Genomic DNA, 27335 nt, shown 5'->3' with positions numbered 1-27335 from the left:
CTGTACTAGGGACTTATCAATAAATCAAATATGCCAATTATGGATACACATTTTGTAAAGGAGCACTTGCACTTTAGCACTGGTTAGCAGTGGTAAAGTGCCCAGAGTAACAAAAACAGTAAAATCAGAGTCCAGCACACATCAACAACCTGGGGAACAGAGGCAAAAAGTTAAGGGAGACCACGCCAAGGATGAAAAGTCTAACAATATACTGTTGGTATTTTGGTATCTGCAGTATTGCTTTACATGTTAAAGTTAGGTTTCTAGGTGCATTGTTGTTGCAGACCCTGTAAGTTCCAAGCTGACTTTTTATTTTCCTGTTCCTTATTCACTAATGTCTTGTTATATGCTAGTAAGACTGCTGCACTGGTTAAAGATAACTCTAACATACTTCCTAGGTTGGTAAGTTGAGTGCCATTACCTTGGGCAATGGTATTACCTGTTATTTCCAGCACTTAGAAATGTCTGAAGTGTGGTATAAAGCTCTGTGTGAAAAACAAGTTAAGACTAATATTAAACAGTTCTTTCAACATATACACCTTTGAGATCGATAACCATACCAGCTCCGAGCTGATAGTCAAAATAGATGGAACCAAAATAGAAAGGAGCTGGATCAAACAGTTCCTTGCATTTAGGAAAAGATCATTGAGACACTGGGAGCATCTGCAGGTGAATGAGTACTGACACCAACTACAGTGCATCTTCTCCCTTTACTGTCAGCACACGAGGGCTGGCCCGGCTTACTGTATCTTATAAGAATAGTGTAACTGATCTTGGAGTGTCATGGCTTTATTAATGAACATGACATTCTACTCTGTTCCCCGTACAGTCATGGTGCTCCTCCTGACTACAATGCACAGAAGGGGTGCTTTATCTCATATATAATATTTCAATGTTAACCTCTATCATTTTATATACACAGACTTACTAATCCTTTCATCACTCTTGAAGAAGGGGAATCGATTTCTGCTCGTGAAATGTTTAGTTCAGACTGAGGCATAGGCATTACAGGCCTTACATTGGAGCTTGAATTCTCACCTGTGTAAACTAGCCTGCCCTTACTGACATATGGGTCATTTTGATGGGAAAAAAAAGGTGCTGGCCTGGTCCTGCTAGCCCTTGGACCCACCCTCACTCCTTCATAGATGCAGCCTCAGCACCAAGGATACCTCAGAACTAAGATCACGGAAAATACACCCTGAAGAAGACTAGAACAGTCAACATTCAGGCACAGGACAATAAGGGGCCAATTAACTTGCAAATGCCCCACTATTGAAACATCATAGATCCAAAGTACCTAATTCTAGGTAAGAACCCTGAAATGAGTGGTCGTGGATACGTTGTATGACAAGGATATTTATTTCATTAAAGAACATATATTAGTAACCGTAGAAGAGGGGCACAGGCACCGCACCAAACCGTTGCTTCTCGCCATCTGAAGCCTGGAATACTGTTACATCACACTATACGATGTCACACGATTCCAGGTGACACATCCAGGTTTTAACCACATCACCACACTTCTTCCCCCCTTTGAAACACTTCTTCCCCCCTTTTGAAAGCTATACCCAAACTAAATACATAGGTTAAACATTAAGCATGAAACTAAAATAATTCTATGAATAACAACAACATCTAAGATTATCCGCCTTTCAAAGAAATTATACAAATAAGCTCTATAGATCATACATGTGATATACAAATAAGCTCTATAGATCATACACATTTTTTTTTATGTCATGACATAATCTCGAAATTTTGCAGGTTTATATCCCACTCTCACACTTTTCCTCCCAAAATCCTCTCTAGTTTCAGCCGGAACATTGATCATTAATTGTTCTTTCGTGCCCTGCATTTTCATGGTGGGGTCCAAAGCTATTCTAGTAGTACTCCACCAAGTACCATCTGACAATTTCACAGCATTCCTACGCAATTCTTGAATTTGCAGAGAATCCCTGAATTTTGACATACCTTTCCTAACCAACAAAGGATTTACCCGCACCCAATCTCCAACATGTTTTGTCTTGTGACCCACACAGTTTCCTTTGTCCTCTAGTATTCGAATTGGTCTCTGCTATTTGCCAGATTTTTTTTACATCCACCCCTTCATGAAATAATTTGACCTTCCAGAACGGGCATAATTCAGTAGTAGCAACTCTACCCCTCATGAGCTCAAAAGGACTTTTCCCAGTGGCTACATGAGGTGTCGTGCGATAAGACCAAATCAGATCTTTAACACTCTGATGAACTGACATATTGCTTCTACATGCAGCTTGAACACAATCCACTAAAACTTGGTTAAATCTCTCCACCATTCCATTGCTTTGAGGATGATATAAAGGTGTTCTAATGTGTTTAATTCCACATTTATTTAAGAATTGTACCATTTCTGATGAAACAAACTGAACACCATTATCAGTCAGGATTTGTTCAGGAAAACCTTCACGAATAAAAATGTTCCTTAAACAATTGATAACACTTTGGGTGGTAGGAGCCCTGACAAATTCCACCTCAACCCATCTTGAAAGATGGTCAATAATGACTATAAAGTACCTCATATCAGGTGGTAATACATGATACGGACCCAAGAAATCTAAACCTAGCTTTTGCCAAGCCCTAGCTGGAGATGGCCGAAAGAATCTGTGTCTCTCCCTGTGATCAAAATCTTGTCACTCATGGAGCACCTAGTACAACTCCTTCCATACTCCTCTATCTCTTTATCCATTCTGGGCCACCAAAAATCTGATCTCAATCTCCTCTTCGTAATAGTCGCACCTAAATGACCAGAATGAGCGCTAACAATTAAATCCCTTCTCATGCTTTCAGGAGGAATAAGTTTATCATTCCTCACTAATTTGTCACCCTCAATAGATAATTCATCTGACACCTTCCAAAATGGTTGAAGATCCGGTGAAAGATTTTTCTCTTTGGGCCATCCAGACTTCACCAAACACATCACTTCACTTAATAAGTCATCTTTCTTCACTGACTCAATCCAACTTTCCTCATCCAAAGATTTACAACCTTCAGAAATGTAAGCTACAAAAACATTCTTCAATCTCTGTTTCCCACTCTTCTTCATCATCCTCTTTGATAGGTAATCGAGACAGAAAATCAGCCCTACTGTTTTTCCCACCAGGTATATACTCAACAGAAAAATTGAATTCTAATAGTTTGGCAGATAACCTAGCAATTCTAGCTGTAGAACGTTTAATCTTTCTCCCTGATAATATGCCTACCAAAGGCCTATGATCTGTTTTTAAAATAAATTGCCTGCACCACAAATATGGTTTAAATTTCTCAACACTCCACACACATGCCAACAATTCTTTCTCTATCACTGAGTATTTGCGCTCCACTAAACGTAGGGTTCTCGAGGCAAACCCTCTAGTCCTTTCAAAACCATCACTCGAAATTTGTGTTAATACAGCACCTAAACCATATTCACAAGCATCTACCGTAACCACAGTTTGCAAACCTTCTGTAAAAGGTCGCAACACTGGTGCTTTAATAATGTCTTGTTTAACTTTTTCAAATGCTTTGTTGCACTCATCTGACCAAGCAAAAATCGAATTTTTCCTAAGCAGAGCTCTAAAACACTCAGTGGTATTGGCAACATTTTTCAGAAATTTCGCATAAAATTCACATAATCCTAAAAATGACAACAATTGTTCTTTAGTTTCAGGAGGAGGCGCCTCTAAAATACTTCTTACTAAACCCGGCTTTGGTTTAATCCCTTGCTCAGATAAAATATGACCCAGGTACACAACCTCCCTTGACTTGAACACACACTTCTCTTTCCTTAACGTTACCCCTCTATCTTCTAATGTGCTTAAAACATTTTCTAAAATTTTATCATGTGCTAATTCGGTGTCCGAAAGAACCAAAATATCATCCTGAAAAACAACAACATTTGGATTATCACTAAACATGCTAGACATGAGTCTCTGAAAAACTGCTGCTGCCGACGCTAAACCAAAAGGCAGCCTACAGAACTGAAATGTGCCATCAGGTGTGACAAAGGCCGTCAAATGTCTGGAACAAGCATCAAGCTCTACTTGATGGTAAGCTGATTTTAAGCCCAATTTTGTAAACCAACTAGACACCCCAACTATTGTAATCAAATCTTCAATCCTTGGTAAAGGAAAATTGTCTACCCAAATTTCCTTATTCAAGCTTCTCAAGTCGACACACATTCTTAAGTCCCCTGAACTCTTCTTAGTTAGAACAATTGGAGACAACCACAAAGTGCCCTCGACTTTCTCTATTACACCTTGTTCACACAAATCATGTAACAGGTTTGACAATTCTGTCCTTATACTGAAAGGTACATTCCTTAATCTATGTTTGACAGGAACTGCATTTTGTTTAAGTTTGATAGTATGTGTAAAATTAGTTATCTTCCCAAGTTTGTTTTGAAATAACCTTTTGAATTTCTGTTGCCATATGCTTGTCCCCTCTGCAATAGTGTTCACAGGGCTTGATCTGTTCTTTTCAATATACACAGGTATTTCTTGTCCTGGTTTAATAACTAGATTAAATTCAGCCTGGTGAATCAAACCTAAAACATTGATTCCCTTTTTAGCCACATAGACTTTCCCATGAATAGTTTCATAATAAATGGTTAGTGACGCACAAAAATAACCCAGTAGGTCAATTCTACTCCCTTCAAAAGCAACTGTGGAAACATCAGGACTACATAGTGGTTTTGCCCCCCGAAATTCATTATATTTATCTTTTGACACAATAGTAATGCGAGCTCCCGTGTCTACTAATAATTTAATAGCCACCCCTTCTATTGATACAAGAATGTCAGGATCCACAATCAACTTGTTACTTGTATGTCCGACTCTTTGACCATCAATACAAACTCATTCTTGTCTTGTTGTTCCATCTGAATATCATCATTAAGAACGCAGCGGACATTGTTCTTCCGAGGACCTCTGCAAACTCGTGAAAAATGACCAGTTTTGTTGCAATTCCTACACTGTTGGCCGACTGCAGGACAATTTTTGAAAGAAGACACATGAGAAGAAGCCCCACATCTATAACAGAAAGTTTTCTGGCCAGATTTAACTGTAGAAAAAGTTCTAGGTGTCGTAAAACCATCTTGTTTTTTCTCCAAACAATTAAACTTCTTATTGTCAACACTCTGAATATTTGTTACTGCACCTGATATTGTTGTATTTGCTAAGGAAGATTCCAACTGTTTTGCATCTTCCAAAGAACACTCAATATTTTTCGCAATATCAATAGATTTATCTAGAGAAGGATCTTTACACGTAAGTAATTTTTCCTGAATTTTCTTAGAAAAGCATCTTGCTACCAATTGATCCCTAATCAACTGAGATGTAAAATTCTCAAATTCACATTTTGCAGCTAATACTTTCAATGCAGTAATAAAAGTATCAATACTTTCATTTGAATTTTGCGATCTGGTAAAAAATTTGTATCTATGCACTACAATATTCTTGGTTTTATCGAACTGTGCAATTGCCATGTCAAATTCATCTAATTCTTCTTCTTCGCCCATTTGATATGCAGGTAGATGATCAAAAACATTTTGTCCTTCAACTCCTAAATAATAATACATCAGACTTTTTTTTCTTTCAGGTCTGAATCTATGTCCGTCGATAGCTCCTAGAAAAGCTTTAAAGGATCGTAACCACAGTTTCCATTCCAAAGGAGGATCACCGGGATCTTGCAAGAAAGGAACAGGTGGTTGGATATTCTGCATTGTCAGTTGAAAATGTCTAAACCAAAATACTTCCAAAAATGTATTTTAAAAAACAATGTTTAAAAATAATTTGATCTTCTTTCCCTTCTTTTGTTTTTAAATATATTCTTCCCAATGTAAGATGGCCGACAAGAAAAGTGCCAAATATCTTGAGTCCCTTTTCTATTTTGCTGATAAGTTAGTAACAGGAAGTGCACACAAAAAACAGTAACGCCGGAGCCTGAAAGCCGAAGGTGAGAATTGCAGTTTCTGCTTGCTCAAATAACTTAACCTTTAATCCTTAATCAATCCTTATTTGACACAATTACTGTGTGTGTACCTTGTCCCAACAAACTGTTAAAATGTTTGCTGCGCGAGCTCCTGAATACACAGATTTGCGCACGTGTATCATGCGCGCGACATTTGCTGCACGAGCGTCTCAAACCTGTTCAAATTGTCTCGCGCTGCAGCCAACAAGCTGATTTGTACCTGCCTTCTAGACGTGAAAACTCTGTGCCCCCCACACCTCCACAGCAGTTACTGTACTTGCCGTACTTGTCGTACTTGCCGTCAGAAACACCAGATTTCGATTTTCTAAACTGCTCTTCATTCCACCATCGCTTTGAATATTCAGTGTTCATTTGTGTTCCTGAGTATCTTGGTTCCTTCCACTCGTCGCCACATGAAATGAGTGGTCGTGGATACGTTGTATGACAAGGATATTTATTTCATTAAAGAACATATATTAGTAACCGTAGAAGAGGGGCACAGGCACCGCACCAAACCGTTGCTTCTCGCCATCTGTCGCCTGGAATACTGTGACATCACACTATACGATGTCACACGATTCCAGGTGACACATCCAGGTTCTAACCACATCACCACAAACCCTTTCTGTGATTTTCTACGATTCAGCACTGAACATGAGGTGAACATTTTATGAAATTCTTTTAAAACAATAATGTTTATGCAGGGCTGATGCACTGCTTACGATACCTTCTGAAGCCAATAGGGAGATGTTAGGAATGTAGACGATCCAAAGTCTTCACCCATGTCCGGGGAAGGATACGGGTGGGGCAAGTTTAAACCCAAATACAGGGCAAAAGGCTGAGTAAGTTTGATGGCTTCCTTTCGAATCCAGTTAGCGGCTGCGTCAGTGTTCTGCCAGTCCTTTTCCATCACTCTCACTGTTGATGGACTGCCAGTCAGGTTGACTACAGGCCTACCTTCTTGTCGAAGTAGGAAATCAACATCCCTTGTCCATGCTTCCACGCGATTACTAAAAAACATGAAAACGAAAAGAAAAAGTCAGAACATTTTCTAGATAAAATCATATTGTAAACAAAATTAATCACACCCAGGAACCAACAGCAATTTTAAATGGCTTAACCTGCCAAATTCAACTGAAATGCAACACTGAAGCGAAATGATCGTCTAGAACCAGTGGACACCACGAAAAAAGTATATGTAGAACAGTCTACTTTTATTCATTTGGAGTGCCTTTGTGGATATTTTTGCTTTGGGTCGGCTATTTCTTTACACCTTATGATGCTATATTCACTCAGAGAGGATGATACATTAACTATAGGTCACAACAACTTCACATTGATGGGACAAGCCCCTATTTGCAAATCTGCAAATTGCTTTATTTAGACCTGCCAATAACTCACACAAGTATTCCTGACAGATGAAAATTATTTTGCTACTGCAGATTTTTCAGTCAAATGTTGATAAATCTGTATTAATAAACAGTACACAAAGGGGGTAGCGAAAAGGGTGGGTCAAGTCATAGTTTTCCTTGAACGTTTGCAAACACTCATAAACAGTTGGGTTTGTTGGCAGTCACGAACTCTGATTTGACCCTTCTTCGTCACATGCTACGACTTCGTAGCACTATAAATACACAAGTCACTAGTCACGACTGTGCCAAAAAGGATTCAATTCTGTTTCTTTCCTGTTACACACAGAAATATGTAGTGATTGTGTTAAGCAAATTACATTTCATAACATGAAGGAGTGCAGTTCCCACTGGCTATTTTAACTTGCATTGATTTTTTAATTAAGGTGTGTGCGTTATTTTGTATGCAGTTACCTTTGCCTATTACAAAAATATTTATTTTGAAAATTCATGTTATACGCTAGATCTATTTATCTCTTTGCATATTTTATGGTAGCCTATCTTAAACTGTTTATTATACATATTTTAAAATAATGACTTGCATGATACACTCCTCTGCCTCTGACAACCAATGCTAATAACCAGCCTGCACATCATCCAGACTGGATATCCAGTGCTTACCTGAAGCGCAAACCAACCAAGGAGATATTCCTGTTATTTGCCAAGAAAAGTAAACAAGAAACAGTACCAACCTGGCTCAATGATGTGAACCTTGATGGATTCAAACCTCAGCTTTAATGACAGGTCAAGTCATCTAGATTTACCTTGTGTGCCAACCTAACACAAAAGGACATTACCAAAAGACAAAGCATTTGCACCAGCTCTCTCTTCTAAAAAAGTCAAACTGTTTATTTAAGAAAAGTGACTTCAGAACAGTTGTTTGAAAACTCATCCTTTCAAATCTGGGCTGCTCCGTGGCTTTCTAGACTCCACACTGGCATTATACAAGGGTATCCTACATGGAACAGCATGCCTCACGTAGGACCTGAAAAAATGTAATCACATCACACATGGAACTCCATTGGTTCTCATCTCCTCACCAGCTTGTACCATGTTCAAAACCAGCTGCTTTATTTACAAAGCTGTTGTACTCACTGCTATCACCTATGTAGTTTTCCAACGTCAGTGAAGCCACTGCACGCACTTAATTCTACCATACTACAATTCATGACCAACACTCACTTGGGTTTGATAAGAATCATTTTTATCCACTTGTCAAATCATATAAATAGAAAGAACAATATCAGAAAAATCATTTTGGTCCAGTGTGTTCTGAGTGAAGAAAAGAAAAAGCACAACTGAAAGAATCTACAGCAGGGATGTATATAGTGAGAATCAGTGTGTGTTCATATCAAACAACTTTCTGGTTATCACTAGTCCATTGGTAAAAGTTGTCATGTAGTATGTTTGTTGTCAATTACTTTTTGACCCTCTATGAGGAATAGGAGTCTTATCTTGACACTAATGATGTAAGGTCATCTTCAATGGCCAGCATCCAATGTGGAACAGTAAGCTGGTCATATATATTCAACTGTTGAAACATGGGAGGGGGATCACCAATGTGCGGCAAAAAGATAGTATTATACTCAGATGGATGCAGTACAATGTAATGCAGGTTCCACAGATTCCAAGCCACAACGAGTCCATTGTGATAGTGACAGACACCCTTACCACAAGGATCAAGAAGCTGCTGGAGAGGCTGTGACCATCCGTCAGGACTCACCGTGGTTCTTGGAATCCACTGATTCCCTATATTTTACTGAGTAATCATTTACAAAGCCATCATGACCAGCACCACTGCTTATACTGCAGACAAACTATCCATCGCTGGTGGTGCTCGCCACACCCACAGTCAGGACAACATCTGACTGCAAACTGAGAAGTATAAAAAAAAACAAGGCAGCAAGCCTTTTCCATCTATGTACCCAGGACCTGGAACAACATCCCCATGATCATCAGGAGAGCCTCAATGCGGAACTAACATGGGGAAGAGTTCAAGACCCACCTCTTTAAAAAAACTACACCACATTGCATTAACTGTCAAAAACCCAGCTTCCTCTCTTCTCACTCACTGCTTGCCTTTGACCATGTACAGCACTGTGTTGCCTATTGGCTAGGTTCACATTATAAAATACCATGTACATACATGAATATTCACAGGGCATACTAAGTTACAGTTTGGAACAGAACTTCTTAGGAGTCTAAATAAACAAGTCACTAGTCTCCACTGTGCCAATCACAGTTCAGTTCAGTTTCTCTCTCTTTACACAGAGCCATCTGCAGTGACTGCACTAACCAACTGAAGTTTCTTAAGGTAAAGCAGTATATTTTTCACCAATACTTTAACTTGCATTTATCTGTCATTTAAGGTGTGTTTGCCATTTTATATGCAGTCACCTGCAGGTGAAAGGCCAATAGCTATAAAATGTTTGGTCTTTCTTTGCCACATCTCTGACCCCGACCCCACAGATTGACACTGCCCCCTTTGCACTCAGGATTCATTTGGTGCTCTGCTGGATATATCTGTGGAAATGAGACCCAGTGACTGCCAGGCTGAACCAGGTAGTGTCTTCAGTTTGGGCTGGGGGCGCAAGGCTTCAGACAGTCCTGACTGTAGGCTAAGGTGTTCGCGCAGGTCTGATGGTGACTCTAGGCTAAGGTACCTAGGGTAGCAGCTCAGATCAGGGGCTGGCTGCTTTTGTTTAAATATATCCTGCCACGCCTTGGCCCTTACTGTAAGATAAATGACTAATTCATTCTAGGGCAGCGATGACATTACAAGAACTAAAATGTGTCAGCCTAACACCAGATGCATCTTAAGGATTTTTGGTGTACCTAGCAAGGCAAAATGGCTGTTTTTGTGTGGCCCAATTTCTGAAAGTTTAAGGATAATCCAATATTGTTTGCCATCATGGGACCATAAAGTAGCAGAAAGTCTGTAATGAAATTCAAATTTGCTCTAACAGGGGGCCTCACAATGTGCGTTGCCCAGGGCCTAAAAATCTTTAAGGCTACACTGCAGCAAGGGGCTGGACAGACTCCCCTTCCAGAAGGGGAATGGGAATTGATCACCTTCCAATTTGTAGGTTTATAGGGGAAATGGTTTCTCCACGGGAATAAATATTTTCCACACAGAAAAAAAGTAAAAATAATGCAATTTCCTACCAGACTTCATTATCCCAGGGTTGTAAGTAAAAGTGTATAATTCCACACGGGAAATGGGAGCCCAGGGGACCTGCCGTTTGAAATTCATGGTAATACATCTGAAAACTAGCACATGGTGCATCTTTCCTTCTATACTACTGAGAATGTTGTGAATTTCAAATGGTAGTAACTCTGCACTCATCGTGGGAGTAATATTGCACATGCAGAATATTGTAAATCAGGCCCAGAATGTTTCTATGAACTACCCTTGAAAGATAATATATAATACGTTCACAGGTAACACAACAACAGACTCACTAGGTGGCACATGCAGAACCCCACGTGGTCTAAAATAACTTGTAATAATAATTATTTCGTCAACAAAAAGTATAACAACTTATGTTGTTCCATTCACAGAAAGCCATTCACAGATGGCATAACATGGTGGGTACTGGTGCAAAAAAGCACAAATTCATTTGCACAATTGTTGCTGATTTTGTAAAACGGAATAGAGCAAACAATAATTGTTTGCTCCAAAACAATTACTGCAACAAGGTATATATGAGCTAAATCGAGATTACATTATTTCTTTCCTGTGGTTGGGTGGAGAAAGTAAGCCGAGTAAGCGGAAAAAGACGTTTTCTCCAATTTTTGAGAGTGACAAAAGGGACTTCTGTTTAAAGGTAAAATCAATGTGTGCCATGTATTTATCACGGAGCAGCAAAAACAGTAAATATTGCCTATTTCTAAAGGTTGATTACGGATTGGGGTTTCTTAAAATCTCTGTAGCGACCATTTATTGATAGATACGCAAAAATGGAAAATGTCACTTACCCAGTGTACATCTGTTCGTGGCATGAGTTGCTGCAGATTCACATGCTGTGCACAGTCCGCCGTCTGGTGTTGGGCTCGGAGTGTTACAAGTTGTTTTTCTTCGAAGAAGTCTTTTCGAGTCACGAGACCGAGGGATTCCTCCCCTTTCGGTTCCATTGCGCATGGGCGTCGACTCCATCTTAGATTGTTTTCCCCGCAGAGGGTGAGGTAGGAGTTGTGTATGTTAGTCATAGGGCCCATGCAATGGAATGAATACGTATGTACATAATAAAGGTTAAAGTAATATATTTACAAATGTACAATTGTTTAAGATCTACTTCTAAACGGCTACAGGCTCCGTGGGGAGGCGGGTGGGCGCATGTGAATCTGCAGCGACTCATGCCACGAACAGATGTACACTGGGTAAGTGACATTTTCCGCTCGATGGCATGTGTAGCTGCAGATACACATGCTGTGCATAGACTAGTAAGCAGTTATCTCCCCAAAAGCGGTGGTTCAGCCTGTAGGAGTTGAAGTAGTTTGAAATAATGTTCTTAGTACAGCCTGACCTACTGTGGCTTGTTGTGCAGCTAACACATCTACACAGTAGTGCTTGGTAAATGTATGAGGCGTAGACCATGTTGCTGCCTTACATATTTCGTTCATTGGAATATTTCCTAGAAAGGCCATGGTAGCCCCTTTCTTTCTGATTGAGTGTGCCTTTGGTGTAATAGGCAGCTCTCTCTTTGCTTTAAGATAGCAGGTTTGAATACACTTAACTATCCACCTGGCAATGCCTTGTTTTGAAATTGGATTTCCTGTATGAGGTTTTTGAAAGGCAATAAATAGTTGTTTTGTCTTCCTAATTTGTTTTGTTCTGTCAATGTAGTACATTAGTGCTCTTTTGATGTCTAATGTATGTAGTGCTCTTTCAGCTACGGAATCTGGCTGTGGGAAGAACAGTGGTAATTCTACTGTTTGATTTAAGTGGAACGGTGAGATAACCTTTGGTTAGAATTTTGGATTTGTTCTTAGAACTACTTTATTCTTGTGTATTTGAATAAATGGTTCTTGTATGGTAAATGCCTGAATCTCACTCACTCTTCTTAGAGATGTGATGGCAATGAGAAATGCAACTTTCCACGTTAAGTATTGCATTTCACAAGAATGCATGGGTTCGAAAGGTGGACCCATGAGCCTTGTTAAGACAATGTTGAGGTTCCATGAAGGAACAGGAGGTGTCCTTGGTGGTATAATTCTCTTTAGGCCTTCCATAAACGCTTTAATGACAGGTATTCTAAATAGGGAAGTTGAATGAGTAATCTGCAGGTAAGCAGATATTGCGTTGAGATGTATCTTTATGGAAGAGAAAGCTAGATTTGATTTTTGCAAATGTAGTAAATATCCTACTACATCTTTTGGAGATGCGTGTAATGGTTGAATTTGATTATTATGGCAGTAACAAACAAATCTTTTCCATTTATTTGCATAGCAGTGTCTAGTGGAAGGTTTTCTAGCTTGTTTTATGACCTCCATACACTCTTGTGTGAGGTCTAAGTGTCCAAATTCTAGGATTTCGGGAGCCAAATTGCTAGATTCAGCGATGCTGGGTTTGGATGCCTGATCTGTTGTTTGTGTTGTGTTAACAGATCTGGTCTGTTGGGTAGCTTGACATGAGGTACTACTGACAGGTCTAGCAGTGTTGTATACCAAGGTTGTCTTGCCCATGTTGGTGCTATTAGTATGAGTTTGAGTTTGTTTTGACTCAATCTGTTTACTAGATATGGAAGGAGAGGGAGAGGGGGAAAAGCGTACGCAAATATCCCTGACCAATTCATCCATAGAGCATTGCCTTGGGATTGATGGTGTGGGAACCTGGATGCGAAGTTTTGGCATTTTGCGTTTTCTTTTATTGCAAATAGATCTATTTGAGGTGTTCCCCAAATTTGAAAGTAAGTGTTCAGCATTTGGGGGTGAATTTCCCATTCGTGGACTTGTTGGTGATCCCGAGAGAGATTGTCTGCTAGCTGGTTCTGGATCCCTGGAATAAATTGTGCTATTAGGCGAATGTGGTGGTGAATTGCCCAATGCCATATTTTTTGTGTTAGGAGACACAACTGTGTCGAGTGTGTCCCCCCCTGTTTGTTTAAATAATACATTGTTGTCATGTTGTCTGTTTTGACAAGAATGTATTTGTGGGTTATCATGGGTTGAAATGCTTTCAACGCTAGAAATACTGCTAACAGTTCTAAGTGATTGATGTGAAACTTCTTTTGATGTATGTCCCATTGTCCTTGGATGCTGTGTTGATTGAGGTGTGCTCCCCACCCTGTCATGGAAGCATCCGTTGTTATGACGTATTGTGGCACTGGGTCTTGGAAAGGCCGCCCTTTGTTTAAATTTGTACTGTTCCACCATAGAAGCGAGATGTATGTTTGGCGGTCTATCAACACCAGATCTAGAAGTTGACCCTGTGCATGTGACCATTGTGATGCTAGGCATTGTTGTAAGGGTCGCATGTGCAATCTTGCCTTTGGGACAATGGCTATGCATGAAGACATCATGCCTAGGAGTTTTAATACCATTTTTGCTTGTATCTTTTGTGTTGGATACATGGCCTGTATCACCTTGTGAAATGTTTGGACCCTTTGTGGACTTGGAGTGGCTATCCCTTCTGTTGTGTTGATTGTCGCTCCTAAGTATTGCTGTGTTTGACACGGCAAAAGGTGTGACTTTGCATAGTTGATGGAGAAACCCAGCTTGTGAAGGGTCTGTATGACATACTTTGTGTGACGTGAACACCTTGTTAGCGTGTTGGTCTTGATTAACCAGTCGTCTAAGTAAGGGAACACGTGTATTTGCTGCCTTCTGATATGTGCAGCTACTACTGCCAGGCATTTTGTAAAGACTCTTGGCGCAGTTGTTATTCCGAATGGCAACACTTTGAATTGGTAATGCATTCCTTTGAATACGAACCGTAGGTATTTCCTGTGTGAAGGATGTATCGGTATGTGGAAATACGCATCCTTTAGGTCTAATGTTGTCATGTAGTCTTGCTGTTTGAGCAGTGGGATAACGTCTTGTAATGTGACCATGTGAAAGTGGTCTGATTTGATATAGGTATTTAGTGTTCTGAGATCTAGTATTGGTCTCAGAGTTTTGTCCTTCTTTGGTATTAGAAAATACAGTGAGTAAACTCCTGTGTTTTTCTGTAGGCTTGGTACTAATTCTATTGCGTCCTTTTGTAGTAATGCTTGAACTTCTAGTCCTAGAAGATCTATATGCTGTTTTGACATATTGTGTGTTTTCGGTGGGACGTTTGGAGGGAATTCGTGAAATTCTATGCAATAGCCATGTTGGATAATTGCTAAGACCCAAGTGTCTGTTGTTATTTCTTCCCAAGATTCGTAGAATTGGCTTAGTCTTCCCCCCACTGGTGTTGTGTGGTGGGGTTGTGTGACTTGTGAGTCACTGTTTATTTTGAGGGGTTTTGGGACCTTGAAATTTTCCCCGACTTCTTGGGAATTGGCCTCCTCTATATTGTCCCCGAAAACCTCCCCTTTGATATTGACCCTGGTAGGTAGGTGGTCTTGTTTGTGAAGTGTTGGTTTCTGTGGGTTGACCCCGAAACCCTCCCCTAAAAGGTGTCTTCCAAAATGTGCCTCTGCTCTGCGGGGAGTAGAGTGCGCCCATGGCTTTGGCTGTATCGGTGTCCTTTTTTAGTTTTTCAATGGCAGTGTGTACCTCCAGCCCAAACAATTGCTGTTCATTAAACGGCATATTGAGCACAGCCTTTTGGATTTCGGGTTTGAACCCAGAAGTGCGCAGCCAAGCGTGCCTTCGTATTGTGACTGCAGTGTTTATTGTCCTTGCAGCTGTATCAGCTGCATCCATGGAAGACCGTATCTGATTGTTCGAGATACTTTGTCCCTCTTCCACCACTTGTTGTGCTCTTTTTTGGAACTCCTTGGGAAGGTGTTCGATGAGATGTTGCATTTCATCCCAATGAGCCCTGTCGTATCTTGCCAAGGGTGCTTACGAGTTGGCGATACGCCACTGATTTGCTGCTTGTGCTGCAACTCTTTTTCCCGCTGCATCAAATTTGCGGCTCTCCTTGTCTGGAGGAGGTGCGTCGCCTGATGTCTGAGAGTTGGCTCTTTTACGAGCTGCCCCCACAACTACTGAGTCCGGTGTTAGTTGTGTTGTAATAAATATTGGGTCTGTGGGAGGTGCCTTATATTTTTTCTCCACCCTTGGAGTTATGGCTCTGCCTTTAACTGGCTCCTGAAATATTTGTTTTGAGTGCCTTAGCATTCCTGGGAGCATGGGAAGGCTTTGATACTGGCTATGGGTGGAGGAAAGAGAAAGTCATCCTCAATAGGTTCCGAATGTAGTGAGACATTGTGGAATTCAGCTGCCCTTGCGACCACCTCTGCATATGATGTATTGTCCTCAGGTGGTGACGGTTTAGTTGGATATGAGTCTGGACTATTGTCAGACACTGGGGCATCGTAGAGGTCCCATGCATCGGGATCATCCTGGTTCATTGTGGTATGAGCTGGTGAGTGCGTTAGTGGTGAAGTTTGCACCGGTGATGCATATGTTGATTGTGGTGGAGAAGGTGGTGGTGTTACTTTCTTTACCACCTTTGCTTGTGGTTGCTTGTCCCCTTGTTGGAAAACAAGTTTCCTTTTCATCCTGATTGGGGGAAGAGTGGTTATCCTCCCTGTGTCTTCCTGGATGTGAAGCCTCCTTTGAGTGTAGTCAGTTTGAAGCTCTTCACCAAATCTATGCAATTGGGTGTTTAGTCCTTGTTCCTCTGTATAGGAACTAATTTTCGGTTCCGAGGCTTTTTTCGGTACCGAAACCTTTTCGGTAGGCTTTTTAGGCTCCGAAGAAGATTTCTTTGATTTCGGCGTGGTATCTCGGTGCCGAACATCTTCGGTGCCGCTGTCTCTGCGCCGAATTGTCTCGGAGCCGGTGTCTCGGCTCCGAGGTTGCTGTGTGGCGGTATCACAACCGGAGTCGGATGACTTCGACACCAGCATGCCCTTTTTCGGTGCCTTGGCTCGGTCACCTAGTTTTTGGGTTAAGCCATGGCCTGTTGGCAGTGGCGTCCCCTGGGCTTTTGTGGACTTTTCGTGAGTCTTAATTTTCGACATCTTACTCACGGTTGTTATGTCTTCGGCGTCGGATTCCCCCGAATCCGACTCTTGGATGGAGAACGCTTCCTCTTCGTCCTCGAACCGATGTTGTCCTGTCGGCGTGGACGCCATTTGCAATCTTCTGGCTCTTCGGTCTCTGAGCGTCTTCCTCGACCGAAACGCTCGACAGGCTTCACACGTATCCTCCTTGTGCTCCGGGGACAGGCACAAGTTACAGACCAGATGCTGATCCGTATACGGATATTTGTGATGGCATTTAAGACAGAAGCGGAACAGGGTCCGTTCCATCAGTCTTGAAGTTGCACGCGGTCGGGCCGACCAGGCCCCGACGGGGGATCGAAATTAACCCGAAGGGCCACCGGAGCTCTTCAAGATTCGGTGTCGATTTGTTCTAACTAACCCGATACCGAACGAAACAATACCGACGATTTTTTCCGAGATTCTAACTAACTTTCCGACCCGAAACACGGAGCGAAAAGGAACACGTCCGAACCCGATGGCGGAAAAAAAAACAATCTAAGATGGAGTCGACGCCCATGCGCAATGGAACCGAAAGGGGAGGAGTCCCTCGGTCTCGTGACTCGAAAAGACTTCTTCGAAGAAAAACAACTTGTAACACTCCGAGCCCAACACCAGACGGCGGACTGTGCACAGCATGTGTATCTGCAGCTACACATGCCATCAAACATATGTTTACAGCAACGGTTTTACTATTCGTTTTTTTGGTCTTTTCCAGAAACCTTCTATATTATGGGCTGGGGCAAAATGCATTTGCTCCATTTGATATTATGCTAATAGCGCAAAATGATTTCTCATCTTCCTTTGACAATGCAAAGCTTTTCAGTACCGCCTCAGACAGCAGGCAGGTACTTCAGGCAGTAAGTACGAGTTTCTGAATAGAGACACTGGCTGAGTCTCTTTGGAGATCAGTTCATGTGTGATGGTGGAATGCCCGAATCAGTCAGAAAATCGACCACCAGCAGCCCTACTGACATGTTCTGCCTGCTCAAAGCAGGTACACAATGTCAGCATGTTTTTTCATCAAAAACCTGAAAAACGGTTTGGAAAAGCAGTTGGTAAATCAGGGTGCGAGCAGTGCAGTTATTCTCCATTGAGGGGGGAGGGCTTGTGATGGAAATACTTATTGCAGAGGTACTGGCTGGTGCACTTAATTCCGGCCTTCCAGCAGCTGCAAACTCCTTCCAAATCGAATCGTAATGAGGCCCTACGTAGGGTGTAATGGCTGTAACCAAAGATGAGTCTAGATTTGCCACAAGTGTTAATCAACCATAAAGTACCCCCAGCATAGCCAGAGAAGGTTAGATGTCAAGAGAGAAATAGTATATAGAAATGGAAGGAATTACCTCAATAAACCAATCCTGACTCTTGCCACCTAAGAAAAAAGCAATTGTAGTTTCCCTCCTTCCACCTGGATAGCACAGGACGAAGAAAGCTGAAGAAAGATTCACACTACCTGCGTTCTGGACTCTATCTGCCAACATCTACCAAGAGGGACTCCTGCATAACCTCCCTCTTTTACCTTAACTATCCTACTGTCCTAGCCATCTTTTTCTCAACATGTATAAATAAGGGTCATACTGGTACCGCAAACAGAACTATCTCGTCTTTTCTTTCTTGTGACTTTTCTAATGTTTCCCGAACCACAAGGTAAAACTAGTTCAGTAAAAACATAAATAAATTAAAAAAATATGAAACAGAAACAGATTGCTCACAATTCTTTGTAACTGGCAGTGTATTGAGACCCTAGATGAAAACTATTTGCATGAATTATTGTGACTTCATACTCCTGGGTGGACAGGAGCACATCCTCCCTGCCCAACCCCTCGCCAACAAAGTCTATTGGTGTTAAGTTTCTTGGCCAGAAATATGTACAAAGAGAATTTTCCACCTACCTAACAGAATGATGCCCGTCAGTGTAGTCTTCTTTTCCAATTTTTTTAGTATAATAGCCATGTTTGTTCAAGATGTCCATCCAGGTTGTGTAATTTGAATCAAGGCATTTGAAGTTATTCCAGGACTCAGTCAAATGAGTGAAGAGGCCACTCCACATCGCTAAAATTCAATTCAATGAGCAATTTAAAAAGGTAGAATGCGCAAGAAGTTGCAAGTATAGTGAAAATAAGTCTCTTAACAATCAAGGCACATGAACATAGTATGTAACCGGCCAAATTAGAGAGGACCGAAATGTTAACTTTTGAAGGATAAATACTTTGTACCAAAATTTTCATCAGAAATGAATTGCTACTTTTTCCTCAAGTTAAATCTAAGTATGTTTATTCAATACAATAGTATTTAAAGAAAAACGGTCTATGTTCTTTTTAGTTTTCCTAGAGTTCATGGTTGTACACATCTAAGTATCCTGAGTAAAGTGTTCATATGTAGATCGCAGTAATATAGAAGATGTTTGTGGTTCATACATAGCAAATCAATGTGGAAAAATATTTTTTGTCACAGAGGTAAAACACAGTTCCTTAAGATTATTCATCTTTTCTTTTTCTATATTGTGTTGTTTATTCGATTTGTTCACAATACATCTGGTCATTTTTCTTTGTCTGAGTTGTGTTTCACCACTAACACACTCATTATGAGTTGCCTGATAAATGGGCTGTATTTTCCACCCATTGAGTTACCAATATTGGGGGTGCTGGTAAATCTGTGAGTGGGGAAAATCTGGCCCATTACAAATTCAACCCCGAGATTCCACTACGAGATATGCAATTACCAGGGAATGAGTAATTCCACGTCTGATTTCCTTGGTAATTCCTAATTTTGGACCAATCTTTCATCTGGATATTTCAGCTAGTGAAATCTGCAGGTGAAAGCAACGAGCTATGCAGTGCTTCAGCAGAACTCATAATTCTGATGATGCTGGTAGCTGAGCAATAGGAATTAAAAGGGCACTCGTAATGACAGCCTTAGTTACGAATGCACACGGGGCTTTTCGCAAGGCTGAGGACTGAATTAAGAGAAATATTTTAGTATTCTTAGTTATGATAAAATAAAATATTTAGGATCTAGGATAGAAGTGAGAGCAGTTACAGCAAAACTTGAAACTAAACAACAGTGTAGGAAAACGTAGCACTAAACATGTGAGGGAAAAATGCTAAATCATATTCTGGAAAAAGTTGTATATCTGTTCTGAATATTTTTGAGTAAATTAATGTGTGGTATATCATGTATGAAGGTATTGTAAATGAACAAAAGGCTGTTGGAAAGCCATTGCTAGGGGACCACATCGTGGGCAGTGCAGAGGCCCCACTGCCAGCACCCTTGGAATGCGCACTGTCTGCTAGGTAGACAGTGCAATTTTGCGGGGGTGCTCTTAGGCCAATGTCGCTGCACTGTTTCTGCCGGGCCGGCCGGCAGAAACATCATAATACGCCGTTTTCATCTTTTAGCCTGGTGGAAACATCGTAATACGACGGTGGTGAGATCACTGGGTAGACAGCGACCTCATCCCTGCAGTCTAGGGTGTTCGACAGTCAGACCACCAAAGTTTAAATGAGACTCTAAGTGATTTGCCCAGAATCACAGGACTCAAACCTGGTTCCCCAATTCCAAAGTCACCAGCTCTGTCTGTTATGCCACATCCTCTCTAAAGACCTACATGGTGTCTTTCATTGAGATTACAAAATTAAGAGAACCCTCTGTTTTATGTGAGGGACAGAGAGGCAGGTGGTGTAGTAATATGATTGTACATAAAAGGGAAGGTGAGGGTAATGGAAAAAATAGTCATCAGAGAAGGTTGTTTGGTCAAGCATTATCAGGAGTCTTTAAAATGTGGCCTGCGCGCTGCAGCACGGAGACAGCTTATTTAAGTGTTACTAGAGGAGAAATCTCTACTGTCCAGGTTGGTGTGCAGGTGTTTAGTCTGGAAATGTGAGCGCCATCTTGGAGGTACGTGTGTGGGATTTAAAGTGTATGTTGAAATAAATCAATGTCAAAAAAGGAATAGAGTGTCATATAGGGTATCGAAGGCAAATTGTGTAGCAATGGGTCGCCTTAATAGACTGGGTAGATAAGGAATGAAATGAAAATATTAGCATTGGAACAGAAATTTGCTTTGAGTTTTCTGCTTATGTGCCCCCACTTGCATTTCGTATATTCAAGTATTTAAGTGCACATTTCTCATCGTTGTACTTCATTGAGCATTAATTGTACATGTACAATTTATAATGTTTCCTTTATTATGTTTTGATAGAACTTCAGTTGTTCATATATACGTATTATTGTGATTTATAATGTGTAGTGAGTTTTATTAAGTTGAAGAAGGAGACCCAGCACATAGAAGTGTCCATTAATATCCACAAAATTATCACATTTCTTCACAAATCACATAATTCAATAGAGTTCTTATGAAAACTTGAAGTGCTTTATTTATCGAAAATGACAATATCAATCCATCATAGCCAACGCGTTTCGTCCTCACGGACTTCTTCAGGGCTATAAAAAATATACAAATACATAACATATCAATCAATATGATATTCTATATACATCTCCCACCCATATTAAATATAAAATGCCGTTAACAGTTAAAATAATCATTAACCACCTGCATGGTGATTTTTAATTTTGTTTAAAACATTTTTTAAACTAATGACTGAACTCATAGAAAAATATATAAATAGAGGGAAAAAGGCTAAGATGATTTTTTATATTATAATTTTCTGATTTAGTGCAATAATCTACAACATTGTCAGTTTTTTATTTATTCCTTCATTTCCTTCACTTCCTCCAAAACTAACTGTATCATGTTACTATATATTCCATTGTATATTTCCATTTTATATCTTTAAATTTATTTTAGACTCTTCATTTTAAAAATATCAAATGTTAGAAAATAACTTTTTAGTTTCTTAATATAGTAATTGTATATATGTTACTTCCTATAGAGTGACAAACTTTGTCCTCCACAGGTGACTTGATTTTAGTTATCAATTACTTTTAATTGCAAGCAACTCTAAATTTCAAAGATTTTATTTTATATTCTTTTAATTCTCATCTTTCAATTTTTCCAACACTATTACATTTCCATTAGAAATGAGGCTACATATCCATTTTTTTGTTGTTAATTGATCATCTACTGGGACAAACTAAAGATAGTACACACTACTACAGAAGAAAAGTCAACCCATACCTCATAATTGCAATATGTAACGCGCTCCATGGCAGAACGCCATCCGATCTCCTGACAATAAAACCGATTGCATTCTCACTTGTCGTTTTTATACTTGCACTAACCATTTCCACCTGAAACAAATTAAGACACTTCCTTTTCGGATATGTAACGGTGGCGGACATCTTAAAGTGTCCCTTAAACCACACCTTTATATAAACTTTGCACTATGTGGAACACGATTTCATATATATTATTGTTTTAATCGCCCACTAAGACCAAATAAAGCTATTTAGAATGTTTTTTATTACAATTTGTATCCAGACCTGCCAGCCTTTATTTTTTAGTGTTTACGCATAATTTGCTCAGTTTATGCGTTGTATTGTGGAAAGGTAAGAGGGTGAAGACAAAAATGAATCAATGAGTTTATGAATTATTACATCAGTGCATGGGTGAGTGGTCAGGTGCCTGGGTTATAAATGCCTGACTCTTTTAGAAAGAAGGCCTGCTGGCTTTGCAAATGCTTGTGTTTTTTTAAAGAGACAGGACAGTTTATTAGATGGGCTGATTCTATAAATGAGCTTTGTAACTCTTGATGTCCATATTGCAACTTCTGACGGATTAGTGTGTGCACTGCTGTAGGGGCTAGAAATGGTGAGAGCCTCTACTAAAGGAGTACACTTAATAATAGACATTGTGGAGGGCTGGGAAATGGAGGGTGAGGCCCAGTTGTCAGGCAAGAGGTATGGGCATACAGGTGCAGACATGGAAAGGCAGAGGTCAGGGGAAGTTCACTGCTTTGGGAAATCAGAGTCTTAGACTAGAGATATCTTTTACGAAGTGTTGAAATATTCCTCAGCTGCCTTTGCACTTAGAGATTCAGTCCCACCAAATTGCACTTTCAAGAAGACATCTACTGAAAAAAATAGATGGAAGGTGCCCCTCCATTTTTGCTTTCATTTTGGTTTAGGTTCTGTAATCGATGGGTGTGCACATGTATTCCTTAACTTCAGGTCTGGCAACAGTCAAGACCCTTTAGTTTTAATAAAACTATAAACAAAATATATTTCAGCAAGCCCTATTTATCCACTGCTTTACTGTTGTGTCATTCACGTTTTGTTCACTCACTATGAACGCAACAAGTGGGAACTAACTAGTGTTACCCTTATAGAACCTGGGCATCAGACATTGCTACAAAAAGAGGGTTCTCCATATGGACAGATTCACAAATTATTTGATTAACTATAATAGGCCATGAGCCAGGACCACAAATTTAGGCTACTGGTACCACTCGGGAGATGAGGTCTAACATGATTTTGTTTGCAAAGTATGGATGCCTAGAGATGGAAAATATGTGGTAGCAATTCATCACTCTTTGCCTTTTGTCTGATATTATTGGATTAGCAACTATAGCAAAAAAAAAAAAAAAGGTTTTCATATTTTTCGATGAATAGCATACAAATTCATCAAAATATGGGGGGAAAAATCTAATTCCACCAGACTGGTTAAATTCAATATAATTTTAAAATATTTATGAATATTAATGTAATAATAACAATATAGTCCTTAAAATAATAGCAATAAAACTTCATTGTATTCGTCATATATTGATATAGATTATATGCATAATTTCCCATGTTTCACTGTTCACCTGTTTCATGCGCCTTCATTTTGTCACATACCATGGGCCTCATTATGAGTTTGGCAGCCGACGGTAAGACCGCTGCGGTGGTGGCCACCAAAAGACCGCCATGTTGGCAGTGATCCGACCACCATATTAAGAGTCACACAGCTAAGTCTGCCAAAAAACAGCCAAAATTCTGAAACCGCCAGGACAATGGAGGACGGAAAAGAGGCGGTTCCGCTACCAGCACTGCCAGCCCGACAAAAAACGTCTGATCATATTATGATCCACAAATCACAAGAGCACTTCTTCCATGGAAGAAACCCATTGGTGGTGTGAACCGCAGCGGTCTGAACTCACATCAGTCAGAACACCCCACCACATTGGATAGTTTGAATACCCCACACCTGACACACATTCATACACCTGACACACCTACACACTGCACTACATAACACACCGATACACAATCCTTTACAACCAGAATGCCACACCCAGCCAGAGACAAGCAAAAATGTAAAGATATAGCAAAATATAGGCTTCCCCACACATTTCACTCAGCACTCATCCACAGCACACAATTTAGTATCCTACACAATACACAATAACCGTCACCGACTCACATCACAGCACCCACACCACATCACTAAAAATATTTTTCCCTGTTTTGCACTACCTCACCGTCTCTACCACCACTATCATGTCCCCTCAAAAACATTCATGTGTCACTGATGATGAGTTGAGGGTCATGGTGGATGAAATTGTCAGAGTAGAGCCATACCTTTTTGGAGCACAGGTCCAGCAGGAAAATGGATAGTCGACATGGTTAATTCTGTAGGTAGTTACCCACGCACCAGGTATGACATCAGGAAGAGGTGGAATGATCTCAGGGGGAATGTATGTTCCATGGCCACCAGGCACCAAGCTGGCGGTCCTCAAGACTGGCGGTTGACCCCTACTCCCCCTACTTTCACATCTTGGGAGAAGAAGGTCTTCAATATCCTGCATCCTGAGGGCTTGACAGGAATACCTGGGGGAGTGGAGTCTGGTAAGTCATTAAACAAAAACTGTCACCAAACTGCACTGTTCTGCATGCTCACTGACCTACCTTTTGTCACCTTAACAGCCAACTCACTCACCACCCCTGTGTCCAACTGTCCAAATACCCCTCTCTGGCATCCCACGTGTCACCTAAACTCCCCCCGGGCCACAGTGTCTGTGTATAGCATGGGTAGTACAGGGACTGACAGTGCTACAACTCCCAGCACGCACTGTTCCACCTATAAAAAAACAAGAACAGTGTACCATATTTTAAAATGTCTTGCATGTGAAACTAAAACCAATGTAACCCCCCTGTATGCACCACTGTTTAACAGTCCATGTAAATGACAGCAATACTATGGCCCACTACCAGTACTATTAGAAGCAAAACACAGCTACAGCTGTGTCCCCTACCAAACTGGCCTTTGAGAAAAGCTTTCTAACAATGTCATATACTCACCTGGGGGGGAATCTATATGGCAAACTGGATGTACTTGCAGTACATCCATACAGAGGTCCAGGTCAAATGGTAACTCCCATACTGTTTGCCAGCTCTGTCACCATTGTGCATTGTCCAGCTGTTAGTTCAATCCATGATGCCATACACCGTACTAGGAGAGAAATGTACAATGTTATGACTTTACTCAGACAAGATGTGAGGTTATCAGCAGTCATCTAAACACCAACATACTCCAAGAGCGTGCAGCATGCTATATGCAATAGCAAATCACAGTGTCTCACATTGCTCTAACCCAGATTTGGAGGCAACTGTCATTGTCATATAAGGGGATCATGTAAAGGCAGTGTGTGCAGGTCATATAGCATGTCTAGTTGTCAAAGTTAAACATCACTTGTTGCATTACTCACAACAACTGTGTGTTCCACATTTCCTACAGGTAACCTTGCATTCTCAACATGGAGAGGACACCAGACACTGACACTACCCCTCTGGATGTAGGCCCCAGTGAGGAAAACACCCCTAGATGTTTGGACACAGAAGACAAAGCTGGCCCATGAGGGACACCATGTCAGTCAACAACTATCAGCCTCACCCTGCCCACATTGACTCCTCCCAGCCCTGTTGCGTCCACATCATAGGCAACCATTTGCCCCAAACCTGTGTCCCGAGGACAGTGTCTTCCATTGTGTGCTCCCCAGTACAGTACAGGTACCTAAGTCTCCTCTTGTCACCCCTGACAATGATGGTCCTACTACCAGTGGGAGTTGGCACACTGTGCCAGGGGCACAGGTACATTGGGATAGGGTGCACGGGATGGATGATGTGGGTCAGAGGATGGGGCTTCAAGGGACACAACTGACACGAACACTATCTCCCAAGTCTTGGGAGCCTACCAACATTCCCAAGGCGTGATGGGCCAGGTACTACTGACCATGATGGGGGAGATCGGACAGCTGCAGAAGGAAAACCACCAGGAAGCTATGCAGGTCCAAAATGCCATCCTGGCCACCATTACTGTGGTGCTGAGGTACATGAATGCCACTCTGAGTAGGTTTTGTACCCAACATCAGACCTCTTCCACTAACAATGTAACATCAGACCCTTCTACATAAGTAGCTGCTATTGGAATGGAGGCCCTGCCAGGGGAAGGGAATGCCTCAGACACCCCATCCTCTGTAGCAATAGAACGCCCCCGCAAACGTGGAAGTCCACCCAGACATCCAGGAGGAGCAAATGCCAAAATCAAACCCACAGCCAGGAAGTGAACCTCTACTGATTGGTTCCCCTTGTGTGGCACAGATACACCCTGTTGATTGTTCTGAAACCTATCTCCATTTTCCTATGGTACAAGGATACTGGATTTGTGTTTCCAAATGGTATAGTAGGTACCCTGATGATTTTACCCACCATGACTGAACCCTTCACTGTTTTCTTTGTGTTATTATTTATTCTTATCACTCATTTTGCTGTGCACTCCCCAATAAATACCACTTAATCACAGATCATGTCTTAGTGTGAATCATCAATCATATACAACTGTCATGTATGACAACTCTTTTACCAAAATGTTTTTCTCTATTGTAAAACATTTGTCATTGTCATTACACATGTACTGTATAAACCGGACACATATTGCATTGGCAATGTATTGTAGACATGACACAAATCACTTGTCTTGTACATTCACACATATTTATTTGGAGAATGCCAATTTACCACATAGAGAAGTACTACTGCTAACTTCAGTGTTTCAGCATAGGTGTCATACACTACCAACACAGAGACTTCTAAAGTTAGGGACATGTCAGTCTTTTACTATCCCAGGAGGCAAACAGATTGCTTCAATGTATCATCAGCTAAAGCCTTATCACATACCCATACCATAGCAACAAAATGACCATACCCCATGAAACAGACAGAGGTCAGTACTTATGTCCCCAGTCATGGAACCTTCCACTTACCATGGCCAGGTATCTGTAGGCTTGCCACTCACCTATGTCAGTCTTCAGACACATGCTCATTGGTCTGCAAAATGGAAACACACTGATGGCTATGTACAAGTTAGTTCACATACAACACAAACCGTTATGATGTTAGAGGATCTGGATACCACATTATGACATGTGTCAGAGACATATGAACACACACATGGCACCTTTGCCCCCCGAATACTAAACAGGTGTTTAGTGTGGAAAAGGACACTACCACCCCACTGTCCTGACCGTCTGGGCATATAACTCACACACGAAACATCTCATGCCAGACAGTACCTAGTTTAATCCATGTTCACTTCACATGTCAGTCTGCAAATCCTATCTGCCTGTGACACTATCTGATGCCAAATGAGGATGAGCCAAACAGTCAATCTGCAATGTGTAATTGACAAACATAAGGTATAGTCCACATTGATAAGTGAACATTACACTGCCAAATCATGTGTACAAATGTGACTTTGACGTGCAATTTGAAAACATTAGACTACATACATAATCTAAGTAACAATCTGCATGCATATCTGAGTCATGGGCTTTTGGAGCCACTTACCTGTCAGAGG

General features: G+C 40.9%; 1 protein-coding gene across 2 annotated transcripts in view; it reads right to left on the bottom strand.

Annotated features, from left to right (window-relative positions):
• ARSK (arylsulfatase family member K) overlaps nucleotides 1–27335 on the bottom strand; it is a 568856-nt gene that overhangs the window by 370868 nt on the left and 170653 nt on the right. For both annotated transcript variants that reach the window (XM_069225619.1, XM_069225628.1), the window contains exons 3-4: nucleotides 18430–18589; nucleotides 6713–6995 (exon numbers count right to left, since the gene is read on the bottom strand). In XM_069225619.1, coding sequence (XP_069081720.1) covers nucleotides 6713–6995; nucleotides 18430–18589 — 443 coding nt within the window. The remainder of the gene's footprint in view (nucleotides 1–6712; nucleotides 6996–18429; nucleotides 18590–27335) is intronic.

The sequence above is a fragment of the Pleurodeles waltl genome, chromosome 1_1 (assembly GCF_031143425.1).
Source record: "Pleurodeles waltl isolate 20211129_DDA chromosome 1_1, aPleWal1.hap1.20221129, whole genome shotgun sequence".
NCBI classification, from domain to species: Eukaryota; Metazoa; Chordata; class Amphibia; order Caudata; family Salamandridae; genus Pleurodeles; species Pleurodeles waltl.
This window is presented reverse-complemented; position numbering and strand designations above follow the sequence as displayed.